We start from the raw sequence: 16,749 nt of genomic DNA, 5'->3' as shown, positions 1-16,749 counted from the left end.
TATGAGGGATGATGACCAAAGTTTCTTTCAACTATAAAAATTTATGATTTTTGAACAAAAATGCCACTTCAGATGCTGAAACTTACACATAGGAAAACTGACTAGTTCAGTGGAATCACATCAAAGTAAAAGCAGCAGCAAGACTGACCTTAAATCTTAATTCTAGGACTGGGTAGTTACGGCTCAGTGGTAGAGTGCTCGCCTAGCATGCATGAGGCATTGGGTTCAATCCTCAGCACTACATAAATATAAAATGAAGTTATTGTGTCCACCTACAACTAAAAATTTTTTTAAAAAATGTAAAGACCTTTCATTTTATCTTCTAAATTAGAAATTAGGATGTGAAATCTTCCAAGAAGTTTCTTGAGATAGTAAATAGGTGTTTGAATATTAACAATTCCCCAAAATAAACCAGGCCCTAGTCCACCATGCGGCCAGCGCAATGGTTTCATTAATGAGGTTCTTGGCATAAAAGTTAGCTAGCGGAGATCGAAATAAAACACACAGACTCAGTTACCTTATTTCTATTGCCAGGTCCCCTCTCTGGTTCTTATGTCTAACCGCCCGGCAGGGCAGCAAGGATTACTCAGGACTAGCAGGAGAGAGAGAGAGTGAACACGCCAGGGAGTAGCCTTTTATTGGGGAACAAGAAATTTAGGGGAGAATTCCATCCAATGAAGGTTGAGGGGGGACCGCACTCCAAGGTCAGGGTCAGTGGTCAGTCACACCCCCACACGGACGGGTTCTCTCATCAGGAGAGGGCCAGGAAAGCTCCAACACAGCCAGATCTGCCTCAGACCCAAAATAGGAGTCACCCAGTCACGTGTGAAGATGGCTCCCCACACCCTAGGGTGACAAAGCTATTCCACACCAGCTTTACTCTTACTAATTTACCTTCATTTCCCAATATGTAAAGGAAATACACAGGATACAAAGCCATTTAGACATTGATCACATTTCTAGATTGTCATGAATACAACATCCATGATATTGTCCTGGAATTTTTGGTAATTTTTCTTCAGAGTTATCAAGAAAAGAGATTTATGTTGGTTTATGGTCCTGGGGGTACAAGGTTGAGAGTTCTTATCTGGTGATAGCTTTCTTGCTAGCAGTCCTTAGGCTTCACATGGCAGAAGATGGAGTGGTGTGTGTATCACTGTCCATGTTTTAAGGCACCAAGTAGCTACTTACTGCCATTCGTCAAAAGGCCAGAAGGAATAGTTAGTCTAGAAATTAAGAACTCCAAATTAAAAACAGGATGTTTAACAGTGCTTCAGGAGAAAAGCTAACCAGTATTTATATCATTGACTCTGGATTTGGGGGTCACTTGAATCAAAATCTTCTGAGCTCCTTATTAAAATAAACATGCAGACTTCTGGCCTCAACCCTGGTCCATGTTTATCAATCTAGGAGAAGAGGCTATGATTCTATTTTTAAATAACTTATCAGGTGACTCCAAAAAGTGAAAAGTTCAAGAACCACTGATACAGATAAGGGAGAAAATGAAGAAAACAGATGGAAAGAACAAAGGTGGGTAAAAAATGGAAAGGTAATTCAGAGGAAAAAAAATGGTAGGATGGCTGAGGAAAGGAAGGATGTAGAATATGTGAGGGCACTGTATTCTTTTCCTGTCTCTGAAACAACATAAAACTTAAGGCTACCTGAGAAGCATATTACCTGAGAAGCATATTAACTTAACTCCAGTCAAGTCTGTACATTTGAGCAATACCTCAAATTTCACATCATTATTTGGAAATATATGAAGATTTAGCCTCTGAGGCCAATTGTACAAGCACATACAAATACCAGATATCATCAGCACCCAATGACAAATTATACCTTTACTCCAGGGCATATTTTGTGTCTCCTAATACTTTCCTTTACTTCTTTGTTATCCTGTTGCATTTCACACATAAACACAAGCCATCTTATATCCCTAATGGAAAAGGTTTACTAGGGGGGAAAAAAAAAATTCTTGATTGGTACCACATAAACAATATTAACAAATAACTAAAAATCTCTTGAAAAACTTCAAAAGTATTTTAATGTACCCTCCTGTGGGATAAGGTGAACAAATGAAGAGAAATAATGGTTGTGCCCGTCTCTGGTAATAAGTACAAATTACTGACAAAACTTTTAAGTCTTTTTGATAATTCAGTCTAATACATAAACAAGACAGCACAATGGATGGAAGCTATAAACATTGGTATTTAGAGGTGGACTTAAAGGACTAAGTGACCCTCAAGGGTACTTCCTTGCTACTCTCCAATTTACTCCCCATTTACCTTAAGGCACAGGAGTTTTTGCAAACTTTGTTATTCAGGTCTTCATTCCCTGGTAAATCATAAAACTATTTAAATTTTCAGGGACTTATCAGCCCCAGTGAAGGAATTACATTTGTTTCTCAAGGGCAGGCTGACAGACTTTTCATCTTAATACCTGTCATGTAGTCAAAACCAAATAAACACTTGTTGATAAATGGCACAAAGCAACTATAAATGTTTACTGAACCAAAATGAACTCCTATGTGATGTTACACAGAAGCAGCTCCTCTTAAAACAGCAGAAGACTGACTTAGATTATTAACTACTTAAAAGTCTCACATATGAACATCTAAACTCCCATTAAAGCAAAAATGTCATCAATGTCATCTGTCTCCTTAACAGATTCTGGCATTCTCTCTTTGTTTATTTGTATTTTTATCCATGAATCACATTCACTTCCATTGCTTCCTAGGAGGTTCTCATGAATCTGTTGCTCCTTAGTTTGTTTGACAGGACTTGAAAGTCTGTTCAAGAGCTGCTTACTGTTAGGACCAGGATCAGTTCTCTGAACTGTATGGCATGAGAGTCTCCACTTAGCACTGGTGTCTGTAGCACTCTTTGAAGAGAACTGCTGTATTTCCTTCAGATGAATTGACTGCAACTTTCTCTGTGGTTTCCTTTGTCTCAGAAAAAAATTATTCTGTGATCTCCTTTGTCTCAGATGATACTTTGAAGTTTTGATTCCTGAGCCACGAAGAAGACAGTTACTAATAGATGTTTTTATGCACTCTAGTTTCTTTGGCAAACTGAAAGACAAAAAGAAAAAAAGTCTGAATTTTTTGAGATGCAAATAATTCAAGCACTATTTAAACATGTTTCCTTTCTACCAACTTCCTACAGAAAAGGACACAATTTATTTACAAGTCCTCTCCCTATGTATAATCTCAGAATCATAAAAGAAGGAAATAAGGAAACTGGAGTTTCAAATTTTCAGAGCAAAACTTCCCTCTGATTCAGACTATAGGCAGATATGTCTGTTTTGCTGAATGATGAACTCTGCCCTCATAGTGTATCAGAAGTGGAAATGCAAAACATCAAAAGTGAAAAAAAATCCATCAGTACACAGTTATCCACATCTGGACAAGCAACTCATGTTGACAGGAAATGAACAAGAAAAAAGGAATCGGGTCCTCTGCCATACAAACTTCAGGTAACCTTGAGCTACCTGAAATGCAGTCTATATAGCACATCATCTTCAAGTGTTCAAAATTCTGAATTCAAACAGTTGATTCTAAAAGGTATTTTTGTTTCTAAATAGGGTGCACTACCATAGGTTCATCAATGCTTACTGAACTGCCTCAATGTAATGGCCAAATTTTAAAATATTAACATAGGTCTACACTCCCTATCCCACTTCCCTTGTTACTTTTAAAACAAATACAAACATTTGAAGTAATCCATGATCTCTGTTTCAAAACTATTGTCTTACTCTAAGTGGTGACATTTAACAGAGAAAGTGTAGGTATAACTCTTATATTGAAATGAAAAGAGAATGAATAGGAACAGGAATTAGAGAACCTGAATTGAGTTCTAAGCCTCCAGTAATTACACCTTATGCAAAAATCTTCCATTTCCTTATGTATAAAATGAGAATAATGCTGCCTACCTCATGGAGTTACTATGGAAATTAAATATAAAGTGTAGTACAAAAAAAAATGAAACAGCTAAATAGGACAATGTGAAAGAGGACTAAGGGAAGTACAGACTATAGTGGCTTAACCAATAAGCAACTTTGTGATTGTTCTCATTAACTCCTTCCTTCCTTTTTCATTCCCTTCCTCCCTTCCTCCCTCCCTCCCTCCCTTCCTTCCTTCCTTCCTTCCTTCCTCAGACATTCAGAGCTGTCCCCTTCAGGTAAGCTGATGAGATCTTTTTTTCCCCCTCTTTGTATAATGATTTTTATTATGCTTTGCAATTATACATAATAGTGGAATCATGACACTTTCATACTTGCATAACATAATTTGATCAATTTCATTCCCTGGTTATCTCCCCTTTCTCATTAACTTTTAATCATCATCTCTGCCTCATCCAACCCAATCTTGAATAAAGGGCCTCTCACCATCTCTAGCAATTTCCAACCCTAGGATAGATCCCTTTAAGATGACTACAGACCTCTAGGGGATCCCAATGTTAAAAACCTTCTAGTTCATCCCTAGGAATATTCAACTACTTCTCCCAAGCATTGTTGTGAGAATTTGCTACAAAAATCCCCATTATATACCACATTTTTTCTAAAGTAGAAATATCTTTTTCATAATTTTTAAAACAAACCTTAAATTTCAGATAGTTACGGTGGTTCATCCACAAGAAACATTATAAAGCCCTGGGTAGTTACATGTTTACGGCTATCAGTAAGAAATTATGGTGTGTGATAGAATATTTCTTGAACATAAAAAACTAGTCAGAGTGATAACTGCCTCTGTGAAAGGGAATAAGGATATTTATGCCTGTCTGTGTGTGAATTGGTACCATCAGCATCTATTATTTTCAGTAAAAATAAGAGCCCTGAAGTAGCTATAACTTCAAATAATGCTTCAGGCAACACTGGCCTATAATCATAAATAGTTCTATGAGTATAAAAATCACAGGAAAAGAAAGACATCAAAACATGAGGAGTAACTCCTCTGAACATCTAGCTTGACCCTGGATGCTGGCAGCCTAGTATGGGGGACCTTGAGGTGCAGGCTCCCATTCCTGCGCTCAGACCTTCATCTCACTACACTATGTGCAGAAAGGCCACCTGTCCCACTAAAGCATGAGCTTTCTAAGGACCAGTCTTCCTCCTGCAGCAGTGTCCTCAAGCTTTGTACACCAGACATTCTTAATGCTTCCTAAATGAATAGATGGGAATGATAAAAAGTACTAGTGAGTAGGTCCAATTAACCTAAGTTTGCTTTCTTTCTCCCAATAACATAACTATGCCCATATGACAAAAGCAAGAAATGAAATTACAATTTGAGTAGATCTCACTTTCAGCACAGTTAGAGCTGCTAGACATCCTATTTTAAAGAAAAGAGATTTGAATATAAATACTTTTGCCCTGAGCAACAACAGAAAAAGAAGTATAATTTTTGTAATATCCTTACCTATAACCTTGAGCTTCCACATGTTTAAGCCTGTTACTTTTAAGAAGTTTGTTACCCAGAAAGGTAGCCTGAGCCTTGAATTTTTTGCTCCTGCACCATGTAATTGCCATTTGGATTGCTTCAGAGAGTTGTTTGAAAGTCTTGGCCTCTCGGAATTGTTGCACAAAATTTCTGGCAGGAGTAGTTCCTGTCACTTTCTGAGAATGTTTTGTTGGCTTCAGTTTGGATTGAGAACCTTTAAACTCAAAGCTGGTCTCCTGAAATATGAAAAGATGAAGAAAATATATTAAATACATTAATGATTTGTAAATATATGACAAGAAGGAAAGCTGACTCAATCAGAAGTTTAAAATAATCAGTTTTTTTAAAAGAAGGAAAACTTTTTGCTGTATTATCCTTTTGTCCTAAAAATCTTAATTTTGTATTCTCAGCTCCTAGCGTAATTTGTTTTTTCCCCACTTCTATACTAAGACAGTGGAATTACATGGACCCATGAAACTCAATATAAATATTTCTAGTGCACACATCAACATACATCCAAGAATGAAACTCCAAATGGTTAAATACCAGTCAAAGCCTAATAATGGAAAGACACTTCAGTTTGGATTGAGAACCTTTAAACTCAAAGCTGGTCTATCTGCTAAGTAACCTTCTTCAATAATGAGTCATAAGTGTTACTGAAAATACTTGAGGATGGGGGGACGTGGAGCCTGCAAAGTATCCAACAAAGCAGACCTACCAATCATTTAATTAACAAAGAGTGAACATGTTAAAAATGCTTAAGTGAGCAACATTTCCATTTCAGTTAAACCATTTTCTTACAAGGCACCTTTATTTTTTTCAATCCCTTCTTTCTATATTTCAAGTCAAGTTTGGATTTTACTAACTTACTATTTCCTATGAAAACATGCCACCTACTAAGTCTGCTTCTATTCTCCTTTCAAAGCTTACCTTCTAAATTTCTCACACTCATCTTAAAAAAGAAATGCAAAATATAAAAGTAGAGACCCATCAACATTTTGTTTGGTGATCAATAAAACAAGTTTACCCTTAAAAGCAAATGGCACATTAGTGTCAACTTCTAAAAATATGGTAGTGATTACTTTTGAAAGGGACATCAACCAACCAGTTTCAAAACCAGCTCATCTACAAGCAGCTGGATAAGCTGCAAAAGTTTCAAGGGTCACAAGGTACCATAGCTCTCCGAGACAGAATTGAATTAAAAATATTTTGGGGCTGGAATAGTAGTAAAGAAAATATACTGCCCGCATCCAGCTCTTCCACTCATTCAGTGTGTGGCCTGGCAATTTCTTAGTCTTTCTATGCCTCAATTTCCCCATCTGAAACATGAAATCAGTAATAAAATTATCTGCTTCACAGGACTTCTCAGAAGATTGCATGAGTTAATGCACATAAAACATTTAGAGCAATGTCAGGCACAGAAAATATTAGCTATTATTTTTATCCCTCCCTCTGGCAATCTGAAGTCCTTGTAAAAACTGTGACTTATTAGAAATGATTAATAATTAATTATTAAATAGAATGGAAGAAGAAAAACAACAAATGAAACGAGAAGAAAGACATTTTACAAAGATAAAGGATAATAAAAATCAAGTAGTTATTATGGTGAAAAAGGGTTGACACTGACATACTTAACTGTTGTTAAGTACAGAACAAACAGAATTTACAGGCACTAACTAAAGAGAGGAATCATGTTAAAGTTTGAACTCAATAAGAAGAAAATAACCTCATAACAAATGAGGAGGATGATAAAAATGATGACAATTGCTAGTAATGTCTAACACCAATTAAATGCTTTCCATGCTCCAGATCCCACTGAACGCTTTGTATGTATTAAAACTATCCACACGCTGTGAGGTTCATACTATTATTATAAAATAGAGGTATGAAGAGACCAGGGAACTGACAGGTCACACAGCTAGTATAAACCAAGGCTAGGATTCAAAACATCTGTCTGATTGCAAAGCCCATACTCTTAAACTGCAGTGTAGTCCATACTTATAATCGATGTTATGGTCACTTTAAAATTCTAAAGAAACTCATACTAAAACATTTCTGAAAGCATTCTATTAACTGAATTAACTGGAAGCATTAAAAAATTCCCTGCCTCTATTCATTCAAAAGCATACACACAACTAATAAGGCACCAACCTTAAAGCTGGGCATAAACAGAGGACTAGGATTTATTCCCTGTTCTTGGTGAGTAACATCCTCTACAAATTAGCAGAAATCAAAAGCTGTATTAAATTAAGTCAGACAAACCTCAGTGGCTTTGTGTTTCAGCTGTTTGCAGAAAGACCTCACATCAAATCCTGTAGACTTTTCTGTGGAGGTAGAAAAATCAGAGAGAAAAACTTAGGAATGGTATTTTCAAATCTCCAACAAATTCTTAAGTGCACATTTCTTGCCAAGTTACTACAAAAGAAATAAAGGGAATAAAGCAAGTAAAAAACTATTTCTAACAAAGAACTTTTAAGCGCTCAGCCTTGGAAAACATAGGTGTAACTATACCTCTCTAATCAGGGTGGGTTAACATTCAGCAGTGAGACAGAATTTCTTTCTATATAATGTATGACTACATCATGCTTTTAAAAGTTTTATTTAATTAGAATATGTACTATATCAAAGCAAATTACCTTTGAAGACATTCTTTACTGGCTGTCCAAGATCCACATTATTCTGTATATTGGTCTTCATTTGTTTAGCTTTTTTGGAAATGCTAAGTAAAGTGTCTTCGCTGGACCTTGACGATTGTTCTTTTGTTAAAAAGAGTTTATTTAGTAGCTTAGCTACTCCTTTAGCTGCAAAAGCTGTAGGCATTTTTTTCTTAAAGACTTCAAGATAGGGCTGTCCTAGAAATTCAGCAATATCAGAAGGAAAGGTAAAACCTTTAAAGTAAGGCATGGGTTGAATCCTAGTGATCTCTTGAAGTAATCCAAACAATGGCTCATATAAAGAAATCAACCTTCTTAAAACACCTTTATAGAGAACCCTAGAAAGAACAGGAGCTTATAGATTAGCTAGTAATTACAATGTAGATTACATAATAAACTATAAGATTCAAAACTGAAAACAAATGGTTATCAAGCTCTATCAGTATAGATTTAAAAACAACACCACTATGCAAGTTGCAAGTAGTTGGTTTAATCCAGCACAACAGACAAATTCAAGTACAAAACAATACTCAAAAACAAAGAGTAGAGAGCTATGTCAAAGAATGCACATAAAAATTTAATAGGTGGTTTTATCTTAATGGTGAGATTTTAAGCAAATTTCAAATACTTCACATTTTTATGTTTTTTATAAGATAAGCATGTATGCTTGTAATCAGCAAAAGTTAAATCTCTTCATTACAGAAAATAACAAACGTTAAACATTTTAAGATAAATGACAGTAATTCAAATGGTATTCCCTCTGATTAAGAAAAAGCAGAATAAAAAGCAAAGTGATAAGAAATAGTACATGATAGATCCAATTTAAGACAACAAAGCAAGGTTTTCAGTCACTGAATGCAGAAAGAATTTTCTACATTTTTCAGTTTTACATTCAAAAATTAGAGCTAATGAACCAATTCTGAGTCTAACTATTCATCAAATCATTTTCACAATATGTATGTTAAGAAATTCAAGAGATCGTCTCTTTAGTTTGCAAGTATTGCCAAGTTTTCTTTACATCAACTAAACAGGCTTCTAAAAACAGTGCTGTTTCAAGAGGAAGGAAAATCTATAGCACATAAGGAATATCAAATTGTATTTTTCACTTTCATTAAAAATTAGAAACTAGGGGCTGGGGTTTAGCTCAGTGGTAGAGTTCTTGCCTCGAACCTGTGAGTCACTGGGTTCAATCCTCAGCACCATATAAAAATAAATAAATAAAAATAAAGATATAGTGTCCATTTACAGCTAAAAATATTTTTTTAAAAACTTAGAAACAAAATGGCAAAAAGAATCATGGTATAGCCAGCATAAGAATATCATTATTTTAAATAGCCCCACCAGTATGGCACATACCTTTAATCCTGGCAGCTCAGGAAGCTGAGACAGGAGATCACAAATTCCAGAGCAGCCTTAGCAACTAAGTGAAGCCCTAAGCACCTTAGTAAGACCCTGTCCCTCCCCACTCCACCCCCCCAAAAAAGGACTAGGGATGTAGCTCAGCGGTAAAGTGCCCCTTGGTTAAATATCTAATACCAAAAAAAAAAAAAAAAAAAGCCCATTGCAATGCAATCTCTGCCACCAATTTTTTTATTCCAAATCCTAAATCCTAGGAATTCATTTCTTCAGTTTTTTAATGTTAGGCTGAATTTTTTGAATTCAAATTCAAAGCCTACTCCTTTGACATAATCATCAGCACTTAGCTTCCCAATCTACCAAAAGTAAACTGATCAGATGAAGAAAAGGACTCCTGCACCTTCAGCATCCCATGAAAAAACAATATGAAATGAAACTATATAAAAACTACTAATAAGAAACCTAGATTGAGGTAGGGAAATGAAAAAGAAATAAAAATCTGTTATTTTTATGTTAAAGGCCATGTACGTACCAGAATCTGCTCACCAGCCCAGCCATCACAAGATTTAAAATAATAAACTCTTGCAATCCTAGATGTTTCACAGTTAAGCTGGAGAATCAATTTAAGGTGGGAAAACAAAACAAAAGTAATCTGTGCTTTGCAAGTTACAATTATGAAAGAAGAAACAGATTGAAAGTAAAAAGAATCTTCTTGAAGACTTAAAGCATGTTCCCCTTAATGTCACAAAAATGTAAAAATATAGTAATCAATATAACTTCGAAGTTCTTAAATTTAACTTCTAAGCTTAAGAATTTTCTAGCTGCCAGTGCTTTGAAGATAATATGTGCTAGAGAAAGAATGTCTGGCAGTGGCCATATCCACCAATTACGAGGAAAAGAAGGCCAAGAAACAAAATTTTTAAAATTCTCACAGGTTATAACATTTATCAGGCCCTTGCTTTCAAACAGAAATACTGTTAAATATATCCAGACAATGCCCATTCACAAGAAGTTATTTTAATAGATTAAAGGATACAGAAATGCCTTGCAACAGCAGTCCAACAAGCGGAGTAACAACTTGCAGGCTCCCAAAACCTTCATCAACACCAATTCCACCACTGGTTGGCTGGGGATGACACATGTTTTGGCAGATGCAGGCTGACTTTCACTTGACAAAAACAGAAAAGTGCATTATTTCATTTTTAAACAAAAAAACATTTCTATAGCAGTTTTCAAGAGAAGACTTATTTTAAGCTCAAAAAGTATACTCAATAATAACCAACTAATGTTTCAATATAGCCTATTGTGATCCAGCTTTCAAAGTCACTCCACTCTTTCCCACAGACCAACAGAAGGAGATAACCACAAACACCAGGTGCCCCTTATTAAAACAAAATTGTATAGCTAAAGTATAACTGGTTATACCCCACCACCAAGCAGAGAAAATCTAAAGGGGAAACACGACAGGACATCAAGTTCCCAGCGCACCACAACACAAAGCAATAGACCACCTACGTGGAAGAAAGCAGCTGAGATACATCTTCAATTGAGTCCTCCAAATTCATGTTTTTTAAACGTTTTAAACATTGTTCAACCTGAAAAAGAAAGAGCAGGTCAAATCAGTATAATGCAGTCAGGGTTCACTTGATATGACCAGGAAAGCAAAGAAACCATACTTTCAAAGTGTGAAAACAAGCTAAATACTACAGAATACCTTTTGTTTAAGGGTAAAGAAATCCAAAACCCAAAACAATTGCTTCTGGTTACAAATATGGAATTTATCCTACTCAACAAACTGCTCAAATAAGATAATGACTAAGAAATTACTAAATGCCAGAATCTGATAAAAGGAGCCAAAATGAGTATTTGATTATGATTTTAATGAAGCAACATGCTTTATAATAGTGAAGCCATTAAAACAAGATATTAAATTATTAACTACTAAATTTCAACAGTCTATAAAGTACCACAAATATGAGAAAAGTGACTGAGTCACTGAACAAATGTTATCTCAATGAAGCATGCTAGGAGATATAGTGAGGCATTTTCCAATTTCTAGTAGTAAAAACAAGATGATATATAAAATATTCAAATGCTAAAATAAAAATTGATGTACTTTATTTAAAATTTCAATTCCCTCCTTTTCTTCACAGCACTTACCACCACTGACATATCATTATTAACTGATTGACTGATTCATTGCCTTTCTCTCCAAAATGTTCTCTAAGCGCCACACTGTATTTTGTCCATTTTGATCATCAGTATAATCCAGTTCTTAGAAGTAGGCATTAAATACCATTTTTAAAAAATGGCAAGAGATACTCATTATACAGAATGGTCCAAGAATTCTGTAATTATCAGGAAATTCCACACAAAGGGTATACATGGGACTGTATCCATAATTTAAAGACTATATAGATTTGGATGTGTACTGGTACTAGCAACAATAGTATCTTGCTGGAGTTACATGTATACTACAAAGTTGAATGAAAGTTAAGGATTCTATCTTAACAGCAATTTTCAGAATAATAAAAGTAACAATCCTTAAATTCCTCTTAAAAGCTCCTATCTTTTTCAGTTTTTAAATCTGAACGCCACTTTTTGAGAGAGGTAACAACAAACCAAAAAGGTAAGGTGCTTGGTAAACTAAATAAACTATGATTCAAGAGACAGGACCAAAAAAAATTGAGAACTTGAGCAAAGAAGAGACAGGACATGGAAGAACATAACAAGTCTTACTACACTCAAAGAATTGTCACACAAAAGAGGAATCAAAAATATTTTTTGTGCTCCATTTGAGGGAGTGTTAAAAGGCAAATCCCAGTATCTGGCTTTTGAAGAGAAAATATTAAATCTCAATGTATGTAAAAGTTCTCTGTAAACTGTGAAATGTTAAGGAGATATAAGGCAGCAGTAGCAGTGACAGTAACAGCTGCAGCAGTGAGAGACACTATGAGACAAGTTCCCTGCTAAAGGATATAAGGAACATATACACAAATAACTGTACCTCAACACAGTTTGTATTAAATGCTATAAGAGAAATGAAAGGGAAGCCGAGATAGTAAATAATCAAAAAATACTCAACTTTACTACTAATAATAAAAATGCAACTCAAAATGGGATTGCCATAACATACACTCATGTTACATCTTAGAAAGAAAAAAATTATCACTGCCAGGGGACTTAGAAGATGAGACAGCCTTTCAAAAGAGGGAACAAACATAGTAAACACGTTAAGAATTCGGGCTGTCCAGACATGATGGTGCACTCCTGTAATACTAGTGACTCAAGAAGCTGAGACAGGAGGATTGCAAGTTTGACGTCAGTCTCAGCATCTCAGCAGGACCCTCTCTCTATTTTTTTTTTAATGACTGAAAGACTTGGAGTATAGCTCAGTGGCACAGTGCTCTTAGGTTCAATCTCCAATACTGCTTAAAAAAAAAAAAAAAAAGTTCAGGTTGGCCACAACACAAGATACATGAAGGCCAGAGAGAAGCCTGAGCTAACAAAGGCTAACGAGGCTAGATCATTAGAGTATACCAGGAGCCAAACAAAGGAGTTTTGACTTTATTCGGGACACAATGGAGAATTACTAAAAAATCAAAGTTGTTTTAGGATGGTTAATAACCTAGTTTTGTTAAATTGAATACACCAAAATGTAAGCCAGACTAAAAAAAACATCTGTTAGGATAATAAGAACTACATGCTGAAAAGGTCTAAACACGAAATTGGCAGCCAGAACTGAAGAGGAGATGCAGAGAAAGTTCCAACTTATAAATTGGTTGGGAGAGCTACACATAAAGAAGAAAATGAGACAATAAAATACCAAATTTTTTTGACTGGGTGATTATATACCACCTAGAAGCCAGGAGGAAAATATGTTAAATCTAAGAGTTAATAATTTTGCTTTTGGATTACTTCCACTCAGATAAAAGTTATCCTAGGGAATCTTTAGGAAAAGACCATGATTCCTGATCTTTCTTTAATGAAGAGTTTTTCATTCTTTTGCCTTAAATAATGGGAGGAAAAATTTAACAAGAAAGTTGAGTCTATAAGATTAGAGACAATGTTTGTCTTTTTCACTCCTATATACCCAGCACAAAGCTCAGTGCCTGGCACAAATAAAGTTGTAAACAATATTTGCAAGGTGTCTGTTACACAAATAAAGTGAATAAATGAATGAACACATAATGAACGTAGCTTAAGAGGCTCTACTCTATGTTTTAGTCCAAGCTGCAGGACCCAATTTTGTCTTAAGCTCTAATAATTACAGGAAACCACTTTATACCAAAAACTTGCCATATACTCATTTACTATTGATTAGATTATGTGCCCCGCAATAAACCAAAACATTGTTCTTTTTAGGATTTAAATATGCTCAGATAATTGTTTGTTAATATTTGACACTTTTACCTTGATCACTTTATCTTTGAGGTAAGCAAAGGCACTATTACATAGATTGCACAAAACGAAAAATTTTTTTTTACTTCCTAATTAGAAAAAACTGGGAAAGAATTAATCTAAACATACTTACTTTCAAACAAAAAAAAATACTTTTTTGAAATAGTTTCAGAAAGACTCACATTTAACTCTGGGCTACAGACCTATAAATCACAAGTAATTTACTGAGATTTCCATTATAATAAAATAGTGACAGTGTGATCTACATCTTCTTCAAGTAACAATCTGGGCATTGAACATAGGGCTTCCTCCTCACCTGTTTGAGGGCCAGATGAGGTTTATGGCGGCCCATTCTGTTGTGATTGCTGTAAAGAACTGCACATAACACATCTGCTTCTGCATCTAAGGTTTGGCTCCTCAGCAACCGTGTGACAAGACGGCATTCTTTAATTACAGCTGCAATGCAAAGGTCTAAAGCAGAGACATTTAATAAGACTTTGTATGTATTTCTACATTAAAGATACTATATGAAAAATACACTGGGAGAAATACCTTTCCTTATTTGCTTTAAAGCAATCAAAAATGAAATTAATACAGTCAACCTCAACTGCACAAACAACAAAGGATTCTAAATAAGTGAGAAGTTAGAAAATGGTGATCAATGATATAAACCCCAAGAAATCATTAAGAGAACATCTGTTCAACAAGAATACATATATCTTTACATTGCATTTTACCATGACTTAAGTAATTTTTTTTTTTCATCTGAATACAGTCACTCATTTGGTGTACACTTTAAATACTTTGAAGCTGGGCATACATACTTCTCTAAATCTCCCATTTTGCTATGCATGTAAGCAAAACAGAACAGATAGATTCATAGCCTTTAAAGTCAAAGAAACTGTATTCGGATATCACTTTTAAGAAAGACAAAAGCAAGGCATGGTGACTCACACCTGTAATCCCAGAGACCCAGGAGGCTGAGGCAGGAGGATCACAAGTTCAAAGTCAGCTTTAGCAAATTATTGAGGCCTTAAACAACTCAGCAAGACTCTGTCTCAAAATAAAAAATACAAAAGGGCTGTGGGTATGGCTCAGTGGTTAAGCATTCCTGAATTTAATCCCTGGTACCATAAAAAGACAAGAATATGTAGTCAGTCCTTTATATCCATGGGTGAAATCTATGGATTAAATCAACCTCAAATTGAAAATATTTGAGGTTAGGGGATAATCCATCTGTACTGAATATGTACAGACTTTTTTCTTGTCACTATTTCCTAAATAATACAGTATAAAAACTATTTACATGATATTTACATTATACTTAGGTATTATAAGTAATCTAGAAATTATTTAAAGTATAGAGAAGAATGTGTGTAGGTTATATGCAAATACTGTACCATTTTATATAAAGGACTTGAGCATCTGCAGATTTTTGGAACTCAAGAGGTTTCTGGAACCAATCTCTTATGTGAACAGAAGATCATATTTAAAAAGAGAAACCACCATGTCCACTAGAAGTTATATTTGTTGAACATCTGACTGAACACCAGTGCCCAGAAGTTTCCTAATCTGCAAAGGTGTCAAAAACAGGAAGTCAACTGTTCTATAGCTCTAAGGGAAGGCAAGCACTCTAGGTGGAAGTAACACAAAGGCAGGTTTGTATACAACATGCAGAATTATCTTACTGTCCCAAATATTTGAAGACAATAAAGGCTGCCTTGGGGATGAGGAGCGAATTAGTCAATGTCCCATGCCTAACAGGAATTCTGTTTAAAAAGTTCTAGAGGAAGGAAGATTAATCGGTAAACTGAAAGGATGGATGGGAGGGAATGGGGCGGAAGTGATGATTTATTTGGTAGGCTGTATTTAACATTAATAAACGTCATTAGATTTTTCTATTAATGTAATTTTAACAAATGCTAGCATTTGTCTATCGCCATAGTACAGACTCGCTTTCCCCAAGACAGACTTGAAGAAGGTACTATTTCTACTCTCATTAGAAAATGAGCTTAGGCACAAAAAGGTTTAATAACTCTCCTAGGCTCCTACCTACTACATCCTACTGCCAAAACTAGCAATGTATCACATTACTAGCACTTGAGTTCACATTGCACTCTCCTAATTTGCATCATGTTGGTTAGGGGTAAGGGAGGCAAATTGTTTTACAGATAAGAAGCCAGAGGTCCAGCAGATTGTGCGTTAAGTCCAGAGTGCTTGGGTGACTCCCCAGCTCCTCGGGCCGAAGTGGCTTAACAGTCCAAGAGCAAGCTCCGGGCGGCCGGCGCCAACTCTGCCCGTTCCCAGGCAGCACTTTATTCCGGCGCCTGCTATATCCTCTGGGCGCGGAGATGCACTTTGGCCCTTGACACCCTCCAGCCAGGCCCTGCGTTAGCACGTGGGTTCACTACAACAGCCAGAACCGGGGGCGACAGAAGCCCTCCGCACTCTGCCCGGGGCAGCGCAATACCCTGCGAAGCTCAGCGCCCCTTCCCAGCGTTCCCCGGACTCAGGAAGTCCCGCCCCGCTCCACGGGCGCCGGCCGGCCCGAAGGCTCCTCCGGAAACGTCGGCGCTCCTCGCAGCCCCTCACTTACTCAAGGAGGCGCCAGGGTCCCGCACGGTCACGGTGCTCTGGCTCCCCGCCTTAGGGATCCTCACGCGGTTCCACGGCTCCGGGCCCGGCGGCATGGCAGCAGCCATCTTGGAGACGGGGCGGGCTTACGATGGGCGGAGCTGGGCGAGACCAAGTGGAGCGGCAGAGGAGGGGGGTAAGGCCAAGGCGGGTAAATGGGGAGGGGCGGGGCCCAGAGCACAGCGACGGGCAGCCTTTACCTGGACTCCACAGTGTGAGTTGCAGAGTCCTTGCTATATGTGACAAATGACTTCCTTGTTCACTCTTCAA

The 16,749-nt window shown here is 36.5% G+C and overlaps 2 protein-coding genes across 15 annotated transcripts in view; one reads left to right on the top strand and one right to left on the bottom strand.

Moving 5' to 3' along the window:
* Positions 1–16,749, top strand: part of Gtpbp8 (GTP binding protein 8) — a 52,294-nt gene that overhangs the window by 12,476 nt on the left and 23,069 nt on the right. For all 4 annotated transcript variants that reach the window (XR_013436875.1, XR_013436876.1, XR_005726921.2 and 1 more), the window contains exon 6: positions 4,156–4,178. Coding sequence is in view for 1 of the 4 variants with exons in the window: in XM_040270373.2 (XP_040126307.1) it covers positions 4,156–4,178 (23 nt within the window). In the remaining 3 variants the exon portion in view is untranslated. The remainder of the gene's footprint in view (positions 1–4,155; positions 4,179–16,749) is intronic.
* Positions 621–16,595, bottom strand: Rmp64 (ribonuclease MRP subunit p64). Of its 11 annotated transcripts, XM_078044221.1 has the most exons (11): positions 16,015–16,579; positions 15,246–15,417; positions 14,802–14,898; positions 14,162–14,316; positions 10,960–11,039; positions 10,481–10,612; positions 9,977–10,054; positions 8,071–8,426; positions 7,697–7,758; positions 5,414–5,670; positions 621–3,070 (listed from the first exon to the last, which is right to left on the bottom strand). In XM_078044221.1, the coding sequence occupies exons 4-11, from the start codon at positions 14,195–14,197 to the stop codon at positions 2,614–2,616; spliced, it is 1,458 nt and encodes a 485-aa protein (XP_077900347.1). In that variant the 5' UTR covers positions 14,198–14,316; positions 14,802–14,898; positions 15,246–15,417; positions 16,015–16,579; the 3' UTR covers positions 621–2,613. The 11 variants fall into 11 exon arrangements, with proteins under 11 accessions (XP_077900347.1, XP_077900344.1, XP_077900348.1 ...); XM_078044218.1 differs by having other exon boundaries at positions 14,800–14,898; positions 15,246–16,579; XM_078044222.1 differs by lacking the exon at positions 15,246–15,417.

This window comes from Ictidomys tridecemlineatus, chromosome 3 (assembly GCF_052094955.1).
Source record: "Ictidomys tridecemlineatus isolate mIctTri1 chromosome 3, mIctTri1.hap1, whole genome shotgun sequence".
Classification (NCBI taxonomy): Eukaryota; Metazoa; Chordata; class Mammalia; order Rodentia; family Sciuridae; genus Ictidomys; species Ictidomys tridecemlineatus.
The sequence above is the reverse complement of the archived record's forward strand: the minus strand, read 5'-3'. Positions and strand labels throughout refer to the sequence as shown.

Coding starts and splice junctions, on each gene's coding strand:
- Rmp64 (XM_005327595.5), bottom strand. CDS start 16,547: ATGGCTGCTGCCATGCCGCCGGGCCCGGAGCCGTGGAACCGCGTGAGG. Junction 14,317..16,441: donor GGACCCTGGCGCCTCCTTGA/GTAAGTGAGGGG, acceptor TCTCTGCTTTAG/ACCTTTGCATTGCAGCTGTA. Junction 5,671..7,696: donor TGAAACACAAAGCCACTGAG/GTTTGTCTGACT, acceptor TTCATATTTCAG/GAGACCAGCTTTGAGTTTAA.